The sequence below is a fragment of the Colletotrichum graminicola genome (genome assembly GCF_000149035.1).
Source record: "Colletotrichum graminicola M1.001 genomic scaffold supercont1.17, whole genome shotgun sequence".
NCBI lineage: Eukaryota > Fungi > Ascomycota > Sordariomycetes > Glomerellales > Glomerellaceae > Colletotrichum > Colletotrichum graminicola.
Genome location: NW_007361021.1, coordinates 601,035 through 621,413, shown reverse-complemented (window position 1 = coordinate 621,413; position 20,379 = coordinate 601,035). Strand labels below are relative to the sequence as shown.

The window sequence follows — 20,379 nt, the reverse complement described above, 5'->3', positions numbered from 1 at the left end:
GTATATAGAGTCATTTTTGCCCTCGATGAACCCAACCAACGGACCGTCAAAAAACATTCCTGCGATAGATGGGATTTGTGTTTACACAATCCGAGATACTCCGTACCGGTTACCGGATATGCATACTAGAAGCATAACGCTTATAAGCATACATTATCTAAGTCAATGAATGATTGTGCATCCATATTCACCTGTATGCACATGGTGGATCCACGTCCAAGAGCCTGGTCTGGCGTCGTCGTCTAACGGCACAAACTCGCGGATAGTGGCTCCCAGATTGCCCCGGCGGCGCGGCGCCCGACATTCCTCATGGCGTGTGTCGATCGTCAGCTCTCGTCCCCTTCCCAGGATGATGGTCCCTGTCTACTATGTACACTAGGTAGTTGCTAATCAAAACCAAAGGCCCGTGGAATGCGAGGAGGGGGAGGGGGAGGGGGAGGGGGAGGGGAAGGTCGACGAGAATGGATGTTCGGTGGCGGGGGTTTGACGAACATCATTTCCCTGGAAAAGAGCCAAGGTCGAGACGAGTATTGATGCCGATATGAGGTGATGGTGGTATGTGCTGTTCTGTACGGAGTAACTGATCGCATTTCCTGGCACTTGTCACGCTAGCGTTGGGGTGGCAGGCGTAAAGACGCAGGAACGGGTGTATGCAGTGGCAAGACGGCATCCCAGTCTTGAAAACCTGGTGGTATTCTCGCTCCGTCAGAGCAGGATTATCGCATACGTACTACGTAGTATACCTACTGACGGAGGACATGTTCCAGACGTTTTCCATACGACGGGCCCCAAGGAATATCGAACATTCCTTCGGCAGGTTGCGGCGGATTGCAGTGTATCATGGGCCTGGTACGCTCCACTGATTATCTCGTTGCGACAAGCTGGTGGCTCGGGACAAGCGGAATGAGGGTCCTTTTTCTCTCTCTCTTCCTTGCGGGCAGCGGCGAGCCTTCCCAAAAGATCAATCACCCCCCGAGCCCCGAACTCCTGGCACGCATTCACAGGCGAGAAGGATTGAAATTGAATGTGAGAGGGGAGGGTCTCCATCACCCGTCCCGGCTTCCCGTGTTGGGGGACCAGCTCGACAAGAGTTTGGAGGTACACAGCACGAATGTGACTGCTAGGCGACCCCTTACTGCCTCGGCCAGTCGAGTTTACCGTTTACCCATTTGGCTCGTGGCCGGGGAATTGGGTTCGGCTCATATGCCTACCTAGTGCTGGGGAGAGTTTGGGGGTGCACAAGAGCGAGCCATCTTATGTCGACAGTCCTTGCGTCCCGGCGGCTACATCCAGGGAAGCAGATGAACATTTGAGTTCGCAGCTGCGTTACAGCGACAGGATCGAACGCTGTCAGAGTGACTTGGATGTCACGGTAACGGCGGTCGCTATCCAAATACCTAGCGTGCGTGTGTCTTGGAAGCGATTAGATGTCTTTTCCTCTCCCATGAACCAACCACCTCATGTCATTAAAAGCATTCGTACTGCGTCAGCGGGCAGGTGCAATGCTCATGCAGCTCATTGCCGTTTCTGGGCTAGAACGATCAGAAGCCCCCTTGTATCATCCCCTTTTTGTGCTTTGGTAGGTAGTAGCCAGTGCTGTCATGCCATCATCCAGTCTTTCTTTTTGCTCTTTCGATCCCCCTTTCCCGCAACCTTCCCGTCGTGTTTCATCATTTTTCCGGGTCACAAAAGTCAACACCACACTGCTGGTAATGCTGGGCGTGCCCATGCCTAGGTCGCTCATCAGTCGACAAATGACCTGGTGGGCTGCCTCCACGTTTTTCTTCCCACTGTGCCCCTGTTCTTGTTTTCTTGCTTTTTCCTTCCTGTTCCTGACTTATGCTGCCGGCCCACACTGATGTCCTTCTTTGGCCACACAGTCATGCCCCTATGGACAATACCAGCCACCCCGCCATGACCTTCTCTATCAATAATCAAGCTTGAGCCAGGTACAGATGCAGAGGGAAAAAGGAAGATCAATGACCTCAAGTCTGGCCGATGTCATCATGTATCGGCATGTCGGGGATCAGCAGCTCGCTTGCTGAGCCGGGCTTTTGCGCTGACATTCCTCTCTGTCCTTATTCTTTCCCTCTGACGAATCAAGGTATGGAATGAAGCTACACTAGAAAGGCCTGTTAGGGCCGTTCCGCAAGCCCCAAACAAAGTGAGCCGGTAACTTGCAAGGGCACCTGGCGGATACCAATAAAGTGAGTACTCCGCACTGCTGGCTTACGTTAAGGCTCAAGGACGTTTGATTTTTCATCATGTCATTGTGATTATGGGCAAGCCATAAAAAAGTGCGACAGTATCTGTATCCGTAGATGTCGGCCAATACTGGGGTCGCATCCTGCATCCATAGTGCTTAATGTCAAGACGTGAAACGTCAGGAAACGCCTACACAGTCATAAGTGTTTGTAGGGTGCGTTTCTACGTTTTCTCTCCACCACAGGACAGGACGGGGTTTGCAGTCGCCAGGAGAGGCATCCGTATCCGCGCCGGCCTATGAACGTTTAACAGCAGGCAGGACTGCGGTGTTTACAATATGTGTGCCTCGACTCACTCACCAGTTGCTCGAGGTCAGGTCATCAGACTCGTCACGCCCCCCACCCCCACACACCACCATTCAGATGCTTCCACTGGCCCCTGACATCTGGCATCCAATGGTGCCGAAGGCACTGATGCGGCAGCTTCAGCAAGGCCATCCACCAATGCAAGGCGTTCCAGACTCCCTCACGGCAAGGAGAAAGATGTGGCGCGGTACCTGAGCATCATAGCACTAGAAGAAGGCCTGGCGGCGTAATCGGACACACGGGTCTGGCACACGCGCATCTAGTGGGCGTTTGGCCCTGGTATCTGGGGGCTTGTGCGGGCAGTCCGGCACAGCACCACAATCTATTGGCGGCGCTATGTATGCACAAAGTCAGGCATTCTGGCCCTCTTTTGGCGTTCATGGGAAGGACGAAGGACGGGATGATGCCAATCGAGGATTCGAGGCGTGAAGCCCAACGTTGCCGGCCAATCTTGGGCAGCTTTAACCTCTGGGGCCCCTAGTGTAGTGCGAAGTGGCCCCCCCTGCCCACCCCTACACCCCCGGTTGATATACTCGTCGGCGTTGGACAATTTCCTTCGCCCCCTCGGCTCTTCCCTGTTTTGCACTCGTCTCGCCAGCCGGTGCCATTTGCTCTACACTCCCCATTCCCGAATAGGACTTAAGACTGTGGCACGTGCGCTGGGGCGGATCTTATCAGACACGGAAGGCAACACGAATGCCTACCTACTAGGTAGTATCCGTATGGTAGGTAGGTATGTACAATGGTACCAGGCCGAAGTTAAATACCCCGGTTAGGTAACTAACGTCCACCCCCCTCCTGCAGAGCTTCACTTTTGGTGAATATTCCCCCTCTATCATGATGTCGGTTATGGGGGGTAACATCATAGGGGTATTTTACTTACCCCTGTCACCCTGTAGTTCAGGTGCAGATGGATACTCTGTACGGAGTACCTGTATCCGTATTGTGTAGGAAATGGTAGCTCTGCCTAGCGGTGCGGCCTGATTGGTAGGAGTTGAAGCGCGATGCGGCAGGAAAAGCGCTCTACTTCATGCTGCTTTGCGCCTGAACATCGAACCTCTGCCACGTCCCAGTCGTTGTTTGATCTTGTCTACGTCGCGTTGCGAAGACCAAGGCCCGCGGTGCATCCCTGCCGCAACCACACCAAACAGGAGACGACGACAAACCAGCTACGTACCTCAAAAGGTTCCGCAATTGGCGATACGTACCTACTTTAACTACCTCTACTCCGTACACTACCAGGTATCCGTAGACATAGTACAGGTACTATGTAGATAGCCCCATAGGTACCTACCAAAGGTACTTTCCTACGGATACTCAGGAGTCAGAGTGCACTACCGACCAAACGGGCAGACATGAAAGATGAAGCTGTATCCACTTTCCACCTTCCCCGAGGCGCGGGCCCCTTTTTCATTATTTCTCTTGTTTTATAATGCGATGGCCTATCCATTATAATAAAAAGCCGCCTCGAGCTCGGTTTCAAGGCTTGAAATGACAATTGCCCTGATGGAGAAGCTGAAGGACACACTGACACCCAAGGGTCCTCTGCCCCTATGGATGACACACATCATGCACTAGTACAGGTACCTAGGTAGGGCGGTACGCTGGTGATACAGTAACTACCTACCTACCATCAGGACGAGGACCGGGACCTGGACCCCTCTCTGATTATTGCCGCCGCCGACGACCCTTTTCCCCAGCCTACGGAACCAGTACCTACAGGGACACTAGCATTGGCGATGAGCAGCAAGCTCGCGGCTCTTGGCTGGGTTCCCCCTTTCTCCTGCTCTCGGTGTGGTGCGAGGAGTGGAAACGCGTCTTCATGCGCCTGAACAGTCGAACGGCGGCCAACCTGACTCCTACCAACGTTGAAGGTAGGAACGCAGGAACATGGCCGCTTTCTTTTTGCCTCCCCGCCTCGAATGCCTCCCCTCCATATCCGGCCCCCAAAGAATACCACAGTAACTGCAGGTCAGGTCATGGCGTTCCTACTAGTGTACGGAGTAGTATGCGTCCAACACGCCCGCCCGCCAGTGCCGGGCGTCACTGTGGTATCTGTACTGCCCGCATTATTCTTCTTCTTGGGTCCCTTGCCACGGACGTTGTCAACTTGTCAGTGTCTCCCTACCTACCACCATCAAACCACAGAGGACGTTGGCCGGTCCACTAGCATTCAGCACCGGCACTGGCACACACGGGCAAGAAAGGCAAATAAAGGGTACGACTCACGAGAGTGCGGATACGATCATGTTCACCAAGTACAACAAGATGGGAGCCGATTCATGGAGCGCATCATTCACCAGACGACGAAGGCGCCCGCCCCCGTTGTCCCACCTCCTTTGCACACATCCTCGAATAAGGCTGCAGGATTTGCCATCGCGGAACGCCATAACCGATCCTGGTTCCCCGTCATGCCCTGCCACCTGCGGCGTGGCATTTGTGCATGCGCCCACCGTCAGGAACGGTACGCTGGCATTGCGTTCGGTCCGCTGTGTCCTGGCCTCAGGCATCACCCTACTTGCCGCATCTTGACGGATGCTGAGTGTGTCTGCCTTGATACATCAGCAGCCCAGCTGTTGGGATGTTGTGCTGGCATATCACAACACCACACACGCATACAAACACACATATTACTTGCTCTGCTGCGCCGAAGTGCGCACTATTCATCCTGCACGCGCCTCTTGGCCGAGCCTCTCTGATCCAGGGCTTTTCTACTAATAGGACAAGGACAAGTAGTAGTGCCAGTAGTTCCAGTTGGGCCGGCCGGATGGGCGTTTTGGCCAACGATGTCAGCGGCTATCCCCCGTTTCTCTCCCCTCTTCCCCTTGGCTGCACGCACACTGTGTCTTCCATAATCTTCCAATTAGCCCGAGGCTTTGGCGGCACCTAACCAGCAATATTACCTCGGGACGTAGCACCGTCCATTCCGGCCGGCGTCGCTGATGGCATCTCCTCTTGCAGACAGATGCTAATGATGCTGACCGTGTTGCTGCCGCTGGCTTGCATTCACACAGTCGCTTCGCACTGTCTGTCCCTGGTTATTTTGACTTTGTTTCTCCCTGCTACTGCGGCTGGGATTGGAGTCGGTGTCGCTGCCACGGCTCGCAGTAATCTGCAGCACGTCCCATGTCCAGAGAATGATTGCCTTGCTGAAGTGTATTCGTGGACGACTGACTTGAAGCGGGCCAAGCCATGCTCAATTGGGCAATGGGCCTTGCGTTTCTGTGTCATCACTACCGACCGCCCCGGCCATAGATGCTCAGTTGGGTTATGCCAGTTCATCAAGCATCGCCGCTGCCCCATCAACTCACATACCGTCTGTCTGGAGTGGACCGCATTGGGGGAAAGTCTGATGGAAGACGTGCGCGGTGCGGTGTGCATATGCAACCCCCTCGTCCTCCCGTTCAACCGGTCAAATGTCGTCTGTCTGTCAAATCAACAGGTGGGAAGAGAACAACATTGAGAGGCGGCGAGGTGAAGCACGAAGGAATTGATGAGAGGCCACGGACATATTAGGCAGCCCGTGGCCCATGACGGCGGGAGAGGAGGTCAACACCATCGACAGTCTAGACGGAGAGGATTGCAATTCCAATCAATGATAATCTACCCTAAGGATCCGAGCGACAAGCCATCAGGCACACCACCAAACCACCACAAGACCAGACAAACCAGATACCTACATCAGACACATTAGACTCCAGGCCGCTCGACAGAAAGGAACGGAAAAAGAAGAAAGCCAACGAGAAACCCTTGCCGCGCACTTGCACCGACGTCCGAACATAATCAAACCAAGTCGACCCTGCTGCAACCCACCACTATCATCATCACCATATTTTTTCCTCCTACCTTATTTCTTGTGTCCTCTGTTTTTGAGGCACGCACTCTCTCACTCGTCTCTCTCTCGAACCAGCACACCAGCGTACCTTGCGTACGCGCATACAACATCTCCGCAACGTGCACGCCGCTTCTTCTTCCTCTGTTTTTTCCGGAACAAGACAAGACAGGAGAGGGAGAGAGAGAGAGAGAGACACACACACACACACACACACACACACACCTGCTCACAACCTGACCCTGGTCCCCTACCCCTACCTCACCTCGGCTTTTTCGCCCAGATCCTAGGCTCCTCCGCCCAAAACTCACCTGCACCCCCCTCTCTTTTTGCACACCCTCCAGCGCAAATTGGTCCGCCAAGGGGTCTCGAGGGAAAGACAAAAAAAAAAAAGGCACGACTCCCACCCAAACCATTAGCGAGATTGTCCCCCTATCACAGCGCCTTTCACTCTCTTACCTCTCTCACCCCCCCAGATTCATTCATTCATGCTATGAACGGGCCCCTGGCCACCTTCAACTGGACGGCATAGTGGCCGGCTCCTCGCTCCATTCCCCCATCTCCCACCCGGTCACCTCAATTAATTTTACCCTGCACTGCGTTAAGCACCACGCTTTTGGCCCTGGCCGAGTTACACGATACCTACACACCGTCCAGTACCTACCGAAGTACCTCTTGCTGCTCCTCTTGTCCTCAAGGCTTGCTGGCCCCCATCACCCTCGTCCTCGCCCATCCCGACGCGCGGGTCCACGGTGAATCATTCTGCTGGATCGTGTGGGTTTCTTCCCTCTCATTCTCTCACACACACCACACACGCTGTCTCGCCCTCTCTCTCGCCTCTCTCCGTCCCTCGTCACCCCGTTCATTCCCGCTCTCCCTTTCCATCCCCTCGCTTGTTCCTCCCCTCCCTCCAACTTCCCTGCCCCCTTCCACTCTTGTCCGTTTCTTCGTCCCTCATTTTTAACACTCGGATGCGTCGCTGTTCTCCAGACCAGCAAGCAGCTTAGCTATCCCATCAAGCAAAGCACCGGTCGACTGCCACCTGCACATTCGCATCTACATGCAAATTCCTGTACTTCATCCAAGCACTCGCATCGCAGACAGGGACCGACGTACAGAAACAACAAAACAACGACGACAACAACACCGCCGCCGCCGCCGCCACTACGTAGATATCGCCTCGTACGGTAGTGATCACTCTCCGCCCAGCCAAGCTTCACGCACAATTCGACACGCTTCTACTTCCCAAGCGAGGAAACCAACAAGGCCTGGACAACCGTTGCCCAACCCCCCCGTTCATCTTCCCAGGGTCGCTTCCTCATCATCGCAATCTCGACCCACGTACCTGACAATATCGTGTACCTTCTGGATACCCACGCTTGAGGATCCATCCCCGATCGACTGGTTCTAGCTCCATTCTCACCCCCCTGGACCCTTACCTGGCCCTTTTAATAATATCGACCACCTCCTGGTCCTCGCCTATCCCCCTCGTTGTCCCCTCTTCTTCATCTGGTTTCGCTCTCTTGGTCCATCCCAGCTCACTCATTCACGCTTTTTTTTCTATTTCCAACATCAACCGTCCCGACCCAATACAAGCAACAACACTCGCACACCATTTTCCTTTGCCTCAACTTTCAACACTTCTTCACCAAACACTGCCACCTAACCAACGGTACCCCAATCATACTACAGCACGGATAGCTCTCCAACCAAGGCCGGTCTGAATGCTACAGATCTCGCAAGCGGCTCTTATAAAGAGCTCCTCCTAGTTCGCTTCAGCATTGGTACGGTCCAGGCTCACGCCTGAGAAGCGGCCTTGACCAGCTGACCCGCCCCCAGAAACACCGTCGTCACGAGGATCTTGACTGGAATCAACGATCACAAACCCCCAAAAACCATACAAGATGACGGTCGCACACGACTTGACCCATAGAGGGTCCTCATCCCACTCTGCCAACAACATGGCCCTTGAAGACAGATTCGAGGTGCTCAAGGAAATCGGGGATGGTAGCTTTGGCAGTGTCGTCCTTGCCCGAGTCCGTAGCGCAGGTGCTAGCGTGGCTCGCCGCGGTACAGTGGTAAGTTCCTGCAGATCGCTCCCGCTGCATCACCAGCTTACCGGGTGCATTTTTAGGTCGCCATCAAAACCATGAAGAAGACATTCGAGTCCTTCGCCCCGTGCCTGGAACTTCGCGAAGTCGTCTTCCTCAAGACGCTTCCTAACCATGTCCACCTCGTCCCCGCCCTCGACATCTTCCTCGACCCCTACAGCAAGAAGCTGCACATCGCCATGGAGTACATGGAGGGCAACTTGTATCAATTGATGAAGGCCCGGGACCACAAATGCCTTGACAACGCCAGCGTCAAGAGCATTCTGTTCCAGATCATGCACGGTCTTGAGCATATCCACGCACACCACTTTTTCCATCGCGACATCAAGCCCGAGAACATCCTCGTCTCTACCTCTGCCCACCAGGACGCCGTCACGTCTTTCCGCAGGTACTCGGCCCTCGTCACACCTCCCTCTACGCCCCCCAGCTACACTGTCAAGATCGCCGATTTTGGTCTCGCCCGCGAAACGCACTCCAGGTTGCCCTACACGACGTACGTTTCGACGAGATGGTACCGTGCGCCCGAAGTGCTTCTTCGTGCCGGTGAGTATTCGGCCCCAGTCGACATCTGGGCTGTCGGTGCCATGGCCGTCGAAATAGCTACTCTCAAGCCGCTCTTCCCTGGCGGAAACGAGGTCGACCAAGTTTGGAGGGTCTGCGAGATTATGGGAAGCCCCGGGAATTGGTACAACAAATCCGGTGGCCGTGTTGGCGGTGGCGAATGGAAGGATGGCACCAGACTCGCCGGCAAGCTCGGTTTCTCATTCCCCAAGATGGCGCCCCATGCCATGGACACGATTTTGCAGCAACCGCAGTGGCCTGCTTCACTGAGTCACTTCGTTACGTGGTGCCTCATGTGGGACCCCAAGGCTCGCCCTACTTCAACCCAGGCAATTGCCCACGAGTACTTTGCTGACGCCGTTGACCCTCTGAGGCCGAAGTCGTCGGCTTCGAGAATTTTGGGCCGCAAGCAGTCTGATCTCAAGGGCACCGCCAACTCCAACTCTTCTACCCCCGCATCTTCCAAGCCGTCGTGGTTCAGGAAATCCCTGATCGGTCGCTCGGAAAGCGCCGAGGTTGCCATCCCCCAACCTATTTCCAAAGATCCAACCCCGAGACCTTCTCCCGTTCCTTCGCAAACAACGAACGAGGTTCCCGTCGCCAAGACGCGTCCTGCTCAGCCGAAGCGCACGACCTGGTCAAACGGCCCGTCAAACGTCGCACCCATGCCGATACTCCCTACGATCCGTCCCATTTCCCCGCTGTCCGACGCCGTGACCGCCGAAGCGAGGAACGGTGTTACCTACAACGACTCGTACGCCAACAGCCGGCATCGTGCAGTTCAGGTTGATGACAAGAAGAAGATTGGCAGGCAATTGTCGGTTGCCTCGAGCACTAACAACTATGCGGAGATTCACCGGCAACAGGCCGAGAGGGCACTGAACGGCAACGGCGGTCTCGCATCGCCGCCTAATGGTCAGAAGGAAAGCTTCTTTTCGCACCTAAGGAAACGCGCTCGCCGTTTCTCAGGCAGGCACCAGGTCCCCATGTCGCCCAACTCTGACGATGTCGAAGCCCAGACTGGCTGCGGCCCTTGGAACAGCAACCGGTCCTCCATGGTGATTGACAACGCGCCTACTCCCCCGCCAAAGCCTACCGAGATCTACGAGCCGCTTGACAAGGCCCTGAGAGATGTTCAGCAGAAGCAGAATCAGAATCAAGATCACGCTCCCGTCCCCCCTGCGCACCTCATTACCCCCAGCAGCACTCTCAAGAGGCACCACTCTTTGCCGCAACATCAGCCGCGGTCGGTCGACAACTTGATGATGGCTGCAAGAGGAACTGTGCCAGTCTCGAACCGAACTCGACGCCAGGGTGTGCAGCACTACGATGCACCGGACGAGGAGGACGAGCTACTCGATGAGGTTCTCAACTCAACGCACCGCGCCATGAACCGCCTTGAGAAGGACGGAAAACCCGGCCTGCGTCAGTCTGCCAGCAATGTTGGCATGTCGAACCCGTACCCGACCCCGTCCCCCTCGGCCAACGGTAACTCTGTCCTCTTCGGCGACAACCACGAAGCCGTCGCTCCTAAGCCTTTGAACCTCCAAAAGTCACACGGCGGCGAGAGCCAATACAAGTGGCCTACGCCCCCATACGAGGAGAGCGAATGGGCTGCTTCGGCGTCCGCTAGTATCTGGGCGGCCAGTAACCGGTTTTAAGGCGGCGGCCTCGAGGCTGTGCTTGGTTCACCGCAAAAGTTTCTTGCCTACTCACACGCATGGGCCTGGTGTTTTTTCTTTTTTTTCTTTTTGGTGTTTGCCGGTGTACCGACCTCATCCAGACTGAGGTGGTTTTCATTCCGGATCTCGGTTTTTCTGTTGCCTCCTTATTGGGGAGCAGGGTGGCATTTCGATTACTCTACGATATCTTCGATACCACAGGGCGGCACACTTTTCCGCCATTGCGCATATCTTTATTTCTGCCTTTTTCCTTATATTTTTTCATCGACTCATCTGTTTCGAAATACCCGATGCTATAGACTGGAAGGGCTGCCGATGGCGCCCTATACCAAAGACAACATTTCTTTTGTTCCTGGGGCTCACACGGGCAAGGAGTGGCGGTCTCCCAATCTGGAAGAAAAAGAACACGGTTCAAGGGATTGGGGAGGCAAAGATAAGGGGTTCAACTATGATCGCGCAGTTCTGTACAATGGAAGGACAACGACACAAGATTTTTCTTTCTAGATCCTCTGCGAGCTGGACACGTCAGACGACTCGGGAAAAGCCATGTTGTGGCCGACGGATGCCCAAATGGAATAGTTTGTTACATATGGACCGTGGAAAGACGCGAATGGTAAACATGGGCAACCCTATCGAAGCTACCCGGCGATGATGAGTTCAGCGATTGTGTGTTCACAAGCGCGCGGGAACTGTTATTTACTATTTGGTTCGAGTATGGGATAGGTGGGGGGTAAAAGCAGATTTTCAAGGGTGGGGGGGTTAGGGGAAACTGTACGTAGGCAGGATGGTCTTCGGAGTCCTGCTATAGCCATACTACATAATAATATCGTGGCACCTTAGCGATGCTCACTGGTCACGAACCGCAATTACTGTCCTTTGAGAGAATCCTGTGAAGTGTCTCTGCATGGTCTTGTTCATCGGGTGGCCAACGAAAGACGAGAGAACTTATCCCAATTGACTCTTGGCCCAACACTTCGGACGATTTAGACATGCGAGCGAGCGCGGGCGTGGCTTGGACGCCTTTCCCACAGCCGGTGGTCCGTTACGGTAGTGTCCGTGACTTGGTACCTTGCGGCTGCCAGAGGCGGGGTTTGGGGGTTATTGGTGGGGGGGGGGGGGGGGGGGTGGCCGCGAAGGAAACGTCGTTCTACCTTAGCTACCGTACCTACCTTATGCAATGCAGCAGCGGTGAGCTGACAGGGGCCGCCCGCGTCAGGCGAGGTTCGGACGGAAACGATGTGTACTTAGTTTAGGTACTTGGAAACCTGCATCGCAGAGAGGGCGTAATCGACCTGAACCGAGCAGGGATATGGGAGTTTATGCGCAAGAAGATGTGTTATGCGGAGGTACGTACGCGGCAGCTCTGCTGCGGACGACGTAGGAGGATCTGGGCCGCGTTTACTGCGGCCGGCCAGGGGGGGGGGGGGGGGGGGGAGGGGGGGGCAATTTTAGTGTATGGCGCCGGGAACGTAGTTGTTCGGGAAGGCTGTGTTTTGTTCCTGTTCGTCTTTTATTTTTCGTGCTGACCCTGGCCTGGAACTCGTGTTTTTTTTTTTTTTTAGTCGTCCGGCTAGGTGCCTGTTTCTCGATGACCAATTGTGGGTTTTGAGAAAAGGGGGGGGAAGTGGGGGTGAACGTTTGTTCCCGGAATGCTATGGGTTTCTCTACGTGGACCTAGGCGGGAAGGCACGAGGGGCTAGAGGAGCATGGACTCTGGTCCCCAAAAGAAAGACATGTGTCGTCTTGTGTGTAGGTATTGTTGGTGGAAGCTTAAACGCTTGGATTCGTGCGTCATGTGTTGTTGTTGACGGTGGCGATGCGGGCTGACGGCGACCTTGGTCAAGTTCTTCCTAGGTTAGCCCAAGTGTCTCTCTCGCATAACTTAGCGTTGACAAATACGTGCCGAACTGCATTACTCACCGGTAGCTGCGGTTCTCCTTTGCTTGACGACGGCATGTATTTACCCCGAGTAAGTAAGGCAGCAGTTCGGGGTGCCTTGAAGCGGCTGATTTACGCATGGGGTTGTTCTGTGGGGCCGTTTACCTAGATGTCAACCTGCCACACAACGTCACGATACTTGCTTTTGCCATTGGCTTTTGGCATCGAACAATACAATCACACTATTGGCCACCTAAAAAGTTGGAATTGTATTCTTCTGCCAACTGTATGCAAATGACAGCCCCTGTTGGCCCCTGAACGATTATCGCTGGCTCAAGACTTTGTTGTTGTCGTCGTCGTCGTCACCAACCGAAGCAAAACAAAACACCCAGCTAGGCAGAAAACAAAAACATACAACACCAGGTATTCGCTGGTCGTCACCGACCCAACTACTAATCCGGCCCTCATTGGCTTATCTATGGGAGAGCGGACGGGATCCCGAGTTTTCCAATGGGTATGGTCGTATGTGATAGGATGACAATTCGAAATTGTTCATAATGGGTTCTGGTGAAGTCTGAAGTGGCACAAGCTTGCAAATCGGCTCACGATGAGGTCGGTTACCTAGGCCCCAATATAACAAGACGACGCCTCATTAGGGATGTTTTTTTTTAAGCTAACTATGTCAAGCAATGCCATGCGATACATCAAAGGATGCTAGCCCTACGCAAGTGTTAGACCTCACAAACCAGCACATCCTAATCAGCTAATTACCGTCATAAAACCTCTGCAGGTGATTGGGATAGATCATATTAGGCCCTTACTAAAGTCGGAGAGAGGCAACACACTGCTACTTGTGTGGATCGATTATCTGAGTAGGTTTATTTGGGCCTGCCCAGCAAAAATAGCATCATCGTCGGAAGCCGTCATGGTATTAGAGGGTTTGCATTCATACTTAGCAATCGCGAGCGTAGATAACGAAACGGACCAGTTGAGAACGCAAAATCTAGACTTGAACAACGAGGCTATCTCTCTGGAATGATGTACGCCCGGCAATCGGCAGCAGCACTTGGTCGAAAAAAGAAGCCGCGTCTCTCGTACGCCAGCCATGTTCTCCAAGCCGACGGGTAGCCAGTACCTCGGCACGGCTTTCTTCGTATGAAGAAGACTGGAGCTCCGTCTCATCCTTTCCCCGTCGGCTGACAAAGTGTCTCGACCACTCTGAACGCGAGGCGCCCGCTCTTTTGACCGGTGCTGTCTCAGTTGTTCCGTCTCGAGATCCGTAATTGAAGACATTGCGAGAGTCGCCACATCAAGCTATCCGAGGCTCAGCGCTTCCTTTTGCTTGCCCACCAGTTCATCTCATATATGTATCGCGGGAGCATCCGCCATCTTGAGAACTCTCTGAGCTTTTGTTTCTGGGAGCGAGAAAACAAAGCGAGTGTCTTGCTTGTCTCGGACTGTGGAAAGAAAGGGTCAGAGACAGTGGGCTGTGTCTTGCCCAACGTCGAGTATCATCCGGCCCTTTGTCTCCATCGTGCATGTGTGTCTGATACCCTATTTAGTCTGGATCGAGTGACTGGGCGTCGTCGGGCAAAAAGCATCCGTGCCTCCGTAGGGCTGATTCGTGGACTACACATCAACCAAGCTCTGCAACCAGCCAAACCCAACCTCCTCGAGTCATACTCGGGGCAAGAATCGCCGAGACAGACAGAAGCCGCCGTTGTTTGAAGCATTCGGCTAGTCTCGAGTGATTACCTATGAGCGGCCCCCAGACTTGAGTTACACCGCGGACGCGGCGCAGCGTCGTGTAACCCAGAATACATGCCCAACCTCACAATGACCCAAAGTTAGCAACAGTCTTTGTGCCCGTAATCTTAAGCATTCGGGTGTTTACAGACGGATATGGGAGGGAAACGGATGTTGAGGACATGCTGAGCCAGGCGTGTGACTCACCGAGTCAAGAGTCCTTTTTTGGTTCACCGACCCCAAAGGCGACATGGCGTTTTCTGTCCGTCTGTACTTTACCTTCCACAACATCACCCTACCTAGTCGACGCGGCGTTGCCTGGCTTGTACCACGCATAATATGCCCGCAACGGTAGATCTCTTCTTACTCATAACTCTGGGGTTGCAATTCCATTATGGCTAAAGCTGGCCAGTTCACTATGTCCCCGGACTCACGAACGACCAGGGTTGTATCGGCGGATGGCACACCGCCGGCCTAGCCTTCACTGGATGCCAATGGATCAATATCAACATCTCGTATGTCAAAGCCCCATCCAGACTCCACCATCGGCGCCCGCAGGTCCATACCTATTCCATGCCGCACTGGCCGCACCTTCCATCATAAGCAACTGTAGCTCAGCGAGTAGAGTACGTCGTTGGCATGACCTCTCAGCCTTCCGAAGAGATGGAAGTTTGATTTCTTCTATTAGCCACAACCCTTTTGGAAGAGCACCTGGGGTCATCCACACAGATATGGTTGGGGCACGGAAGGCGCTGTCACCTGTCCACTATTGCACAGACCATGCATGATAGGCATGATAGGAACGTCGTCAAAGACTCTCTGCCGCGACCGGAGTCTTCGCCACGCTAGTCGCTTGCGTGATGGAGGAGGGGTTCAAAGGCCGGTGTGCGATCGTGCTTTGACCAAGAGCATTAGGTGATACGTCCCGTTAGATGGGGCTCGAAAGTTGCGTCTTTTCGGCACCGAGTCGTCGGCATTTCCGCCCGAGACTGGAGGTTGAGCGCTCCACTATATAAGGTCCCCTCCTTCACCCATCTGAGAGAGGACACCACAGGGGCGGAGAAGATCATCCGTCAGTCTTCGTCCTTCCCTCCAAGAGACCGGGCAGCGGAAGCGACGTTGACAGTCGTCATTGCCCGAGTCGTCCCCGAGAGAACAGATCGAAAAGGTGTGGAATTGGCCGATCTTTTTGGTGACTGACGAGGCGTGGTACATTGACGTCGCCCAAGCGAGACGTGCCAAGAATGCAGGTTCAGGTGTTTCTCCGGCCCTCAGCCGAGGACTCGAAGCGGCTCACGTGATGTTATCTTGGCCACCTGGCAGAGCCCATTGGGTTATGTCAGAATGCCGAAGCACGGTACTTGTATCGCCCTGCAGCTCAGAGGTGCGCTTTCAGCCCTCTGGACGGCGCAAGTTTAGGTAGGCACGTTAGCGGGGCAGTGCTTACCCATGCTGCCATGGTTCCTTTCTGCCTCCCCCTCTCTTTACCACCTTGCCTTAAGTAGCTACCTACCTAGTTGCGTAAATACCTACGTTACTCGTGCGCGTTGAGCTCAGGGTACCTCGACTCAGCCCAGCGACGTCCAATCCCTTCATCGAGGAAGGCAGGAACTCAGTTAGGCAGCAGAGTACTCAACTTCGCCTCACGCAAAAGGTTCTTCGGGCTATCAGACGTCGCTCAAGCGCACATCGTGTCCATTAAATCCTAACTTCTGTCGCTACTTTGTCGTCATAGCTAGGGGCCCTCTCTTACCTGGAGCTGCCTTACGCTGCACTGTCCAGATTCGTCCAGTCACTTTCCCTCCATTCCGCCCCCAACCGCGTCCGCCCACCTCAGGATTGAACCCCTCCTCCGTCATTTCAACACCCCACGATCATGATCCCGTAGCCTTGCTGTCCTGAAGAGACAATCAACAGCGCGACTCTTCTATTTGGCGCGCAGATCCCGACGACGCCTGCCCGATTCTCACTGGGAGCACCTCTCCTTAGTCGGTCCCTCCTCTGTTGCGCCGCCAGCGAGGGCTTGTCCCGCTCGCTTTGTTCCCTGCAGTCGGATTACTTCCACAGGTTATGGGTTTGAGCGCGTATACCAGATATTGCCACCATGAGCTTCAATCTCCCCCTTCGGCCGAGCTCCAGTAGTAGTAGGAACCAGGCCAGCCGGAGCAGCTACTTCACCAACTATACGCCGAATTCATCCACTGAAGCCATCAATGGGCCCCCCCGGAATCCTGCCCGTGAACTATTCGGCACTACCGACCGACTGATTGTCGGCGTCGACTTTGGAACCACGTTTTCAGGGTGAGTAGCACCTGTCCTTTCGCCTCACTTCAACTCGGAGCACCTTATAGCGAGTCACTGCCTGAGCATGTGCCCACTTCACATTCGAGCCTGCCCCTTGTTTCTCGATGCTCTTTGCGCAACTTTCAAAAGCAATGACGAACGTCATCGACATTGACAGTGGTCGCTTGGGATGGTATGCTGACAGTCGCATCAGTGTCGCTGCCGTATACACCTCAACGCCAGATGATGTCGAGATTATCAAGACGTGGCCCGGTGGCTACGGCATCACTTCCGACAAGGTGCCCACCGAGATCAGCTATGATTTCCCCGCAAACGCCGCCGCCGGCACCGAGCCCACGGTGAAATGGGGTTTCCAGTTCAAGCCCGAAGAGTCGCGCCTTCGCTGCATCAAGCTGTTTCTAGATCGCTCACAGAAACTACCTTTTTACGTCAGCCCACTGGACACGGCGGCTCAACTGAAACGTTACAACAAGAACGTCTTGGACGCGGTGAGCGACTACCTCACCCAGGTCTATAAGCACACCATGGACACCCTTACTCGAAGATACGGCGAGTCTTTTATGCAGTCTACCAAGGTCGACTTCGTCTTGACCTGCCCGGCCGTGTGGTCCGACGCAGCAAAGAACACAACGCTCCAAGCAGCCGAACGGGCCGGCATGGGGTCCAAGTCGGAAATTCAGATGATCAGTGAGCCTGAAGCTGCAGCCGTGTATACGCTAAAGGCAATCCAGCCGAATCACCTCAACGCTGGTGATAATTTCGTTGTATGTGATGCTGGTGGTGGAACCGTCGAGTGAGTCTCCGACGGCCGGCTGTTGGCTCCGTGAAGATGGCTAAATTTTGCTGCAGTCTGATCGCATACAAGATCATATCGTTAAAGCCGCTCAAGGTAGAAGAATCTGCCGTTGGAACTGGCGGCCTTTGTGGCAGCGCATTCCTCAACTACAGATTTGAAGAGCATGTCAGGAACAAACTGGGCCACAGTCGTTTCGACGAGATGAAGGTTAAGAAGAACAAGACGTGGCAGATGGGTCTGAGATACTTTGAGGAGTTTGTAAAACGCAATTTCAATGAGGACGAGCACCAGGAAGTGAACGTGCCGTAGGTGTCCCCCCCTAAAATTTGAAAATCAAAACTCTCTAACCCACTGTAGGTTTCCAGGTCTGCCTGATGACGAGGAGGCTGGGTTGGACTGCGGCTTCATGGTCATGTCGGCCGCGGAAATCAAGGAGATATTTGAACCTGTCGTCAAAGAAGTGTGCGACCTTGTTCAGGGCCAGGTCACGGGCATCCGGTCTAAGGGTGGTATCGTCTCGGGTATCGTGCTGGTTGGAGGTTTCGGTCAGAGCGACTACCTCTACCGGAAACTCAAAGCCCATTTCACCAGTGCCGCACCGCCACCATACACTGAACGGCCAACTCACGGCAGCGTGACCGCGCTGCAGGAGACGAGCTCGATAGAGGTTATGCAGCCAGTATACGCCTGGACGGCGGTTGTCCGAGGAGCGGTCCTGCGAGGTTTAGAGGGTAACATGGTAATATCCCGCAAGGCGAGGTACCACTACGGCACTTCGTACGCGACGGTTTACGACGAAGAGAAACACTCGGTCAGCGAGCGATATTGGTCGCCACTATGGGAGCGGTGGATGGTGTCAGACCGTATGCAGTGGCACATTGCAAAGGTTAGACGGCGCCGGGCCCCTATTCCCAGTCACAATCCCGAGAACAAGTACTGACCAAATCTGTGGATAGGGAGAGGCAATATCGCCCTTATCACCTATCGCATTCCACTATACTCGAAACTTCAGACCCGGGCAGTCATTAATGGTGACGGATGACCTGATTGCTTGTGAAGCCGACGATCCACCCTCGGCGTACACTCGTGATCTTATCCACGTGTGCACGTTGACGACCGATCTCAATGCGGTGCCTAGGAGTCTGTTTACGAGGTTGACGACAACACGCGGTGTGGAATTCGACAATCTTGACTTCACGCTCGAGATGATTGTCGACAGTGCAGGTCTGGGTTTTGAGCTGAAAGTGGATGGTGTGCGGTATGGACGCGTCGATGCCGAGTTTCACTGAGCGACGACTGGGCGGACGTACCCTCAGGAGGCGAGCGAGCTGGTATTATGAACGGGGTGGAAAGATAGCGGAGGTCGTAAACTGCACGAAAGGAGTTTGGGGCATAACAAGACTGCAGGAGACACTCATCCGCATCTTGGCCTCGACACCCCTCTCATCACATATATGTTCATGAAAGATACAGGCTTGAGGACATACTACGTAACTCGCAAAACAAGAAGCACAATGTCCCCCAGAAATGTCGCGTTCACAAACGTGCATGGTGAGGCATGATTGATTGAGTCGGTGTTGGCGGCAATGCAGACTGGTCTTGGTTTAAGACAAGCTGTAAGCTTGTCTGCTGCTGGCGTATCCCGAGAAACATTGATCAGCGAGGCGCACATGCTCGCACCGTATGCTCGTATAAGATAGAGCTATTCACCGTCGTCAATACTTGTCAGGGTCTCGTGTAACTTTTTTTTTCTTGTACCGAGTAACACAAACGGTTGCGACCCAGGCAGATGTCGTCGAAGCCGGGAACACCGAAGTGCAAAACCGTCGTACGAGCTCAGGTGAGTAGTCTAGCACCTTGCGAGCCAACCGCGTCTATGCAAGGCGGACGGAAATATGTTGCGCGACTGGCGAAAAACGGCATGTTCGGGGAGTTTGCCACGCCACACACAGCCCTGTTTTCGAGAGGTCCATGGTTGGGCGACGAGTATTCCAATGGTTGTGGGTGCGTTCGCCATTGGTTCGGCGAGGCTTGCAATGCGAGGGCTGGCTGGTCGTCCTGGGCCACAGGACGGGACGGGACTTGAGGTATAAGGCGGGATGCAGGAGACACCACGCCCACGCCTGCAGTTTACCTTTTACTTGGGTATTTTCCATTCGCAAACCTCATGTCATGGCATTTGGACGGGCTGACCGCCGAAGAGAAAGTCGGGCACGGAGATTGGACAACATAAGGAGTATGTACACTTTGTAAGGCTTGGTGCCTAAATCTGTCTTATGGCCCTTGTGCTCTTGCCGGTGCTGACCTAGAGTGGGGAGAGGTTTCTTCCTTTGCCTATTCGAGCCAGGGATCATAAAAAGAAATCGAAAGAAGCAGCCTCTGCAGCTAAAAGTATGGCCGTAACTCTTGGGCAGTCTGACGGGTCGTAGCTGCCCCAGTGAGTTCGATCAAGTATACCATCCCAGACATCTTCTGACACAATCAGATAAAATCAGACAAACATCTCCGCCCAATCATCAGACCATGACAGCTAACCAAAGGAATTCTGCAGAAAGTTTCGCGCAAAAACTATCCGGAAACAATGAATCGTACCTCATCACCTCCTAGACACCAGACGCCCTCGGCACACTTGAAGGAGGACTAAATCACCCGAGATGTCAACATGTGTTCGCCTAATCCGACATCCTCCACTACCCGCCTCGATCAATCGGCCGATAAGCCTGAGCCCGAAGTGTGTCTTGCCTCTGTAGGTGGCCTCAAGCCTAACACGTGTCTACGGGCTATGGATTTCCATGACAGAGGTATCATCCGACCTTGGACTGCAAAACAATCTGCTGGTTCCTGCAGAGCGGTCTTCTCCTAGGTGAACTACCTTGTGCAGACCCTCCCCAAATACATG

At 54.1% G+C, this 20,379-nt stretch overlaps 2 protein-coding genes and 1 non-coding gene across 3 annotated transcripts; 2 read left to right on the top strand and 1 right to left on the bottom strand.

Moving 5' to 3' along the window:
* Positions 1-8,306: 8,306 nt before the first annotated feature.
* GLRG_05234 (uncharacterized protein) lies at positions 8,307-10,735 on the top strand (the record flags this gene model as incomplete). Its single annotated transcript, XM_008095919.1, has 2 exons — positions 8,307-8,480; positions 8,537-10,735. 2 exons carry the CDS (start codon positions 8,307-8,309, stop codon positions 10,733-10,735), a joined length of 2,373 nt encoding a protein of 790 aa, XP_008094110.1.
* A 2,307-nt stretch (positions 10,736-13,042) lies between these two features.
* GLRG_12515 lies at positions 13,043-13,158 on the bottom strand. Its single transcript, XR_001139448.1, has one exon. It is a non-coding gene; the product is annotated as a 5S ribosomal RNA (ribosomal RNA).
* Positions 13,159-16,484: 3,326 nt separating this feature from the next.
* On the top strand, positions 16,485-18,769 carry GLRG_05233 (uncharacterized protein; the record flags this gene model as incomplete). The annotated part of the gene is made up of 5 exons (XM_008095918.1): positions 16,485-16,681; positions 16,878-17,477; positions 17,534-17,785; positions 17,838-18,366; positions 18,437-18,769. The coding sequence occupies 5 exons, from the start codon at positions 16,485-16,487 to the stop codon at positions 18,767-18,769; spliced, it is 1,911 nt and encodes a 636-aa protein (XP_008094109.1).
* Positions 18,770-20,379: the final 1,610 nt, after the last annotated feature.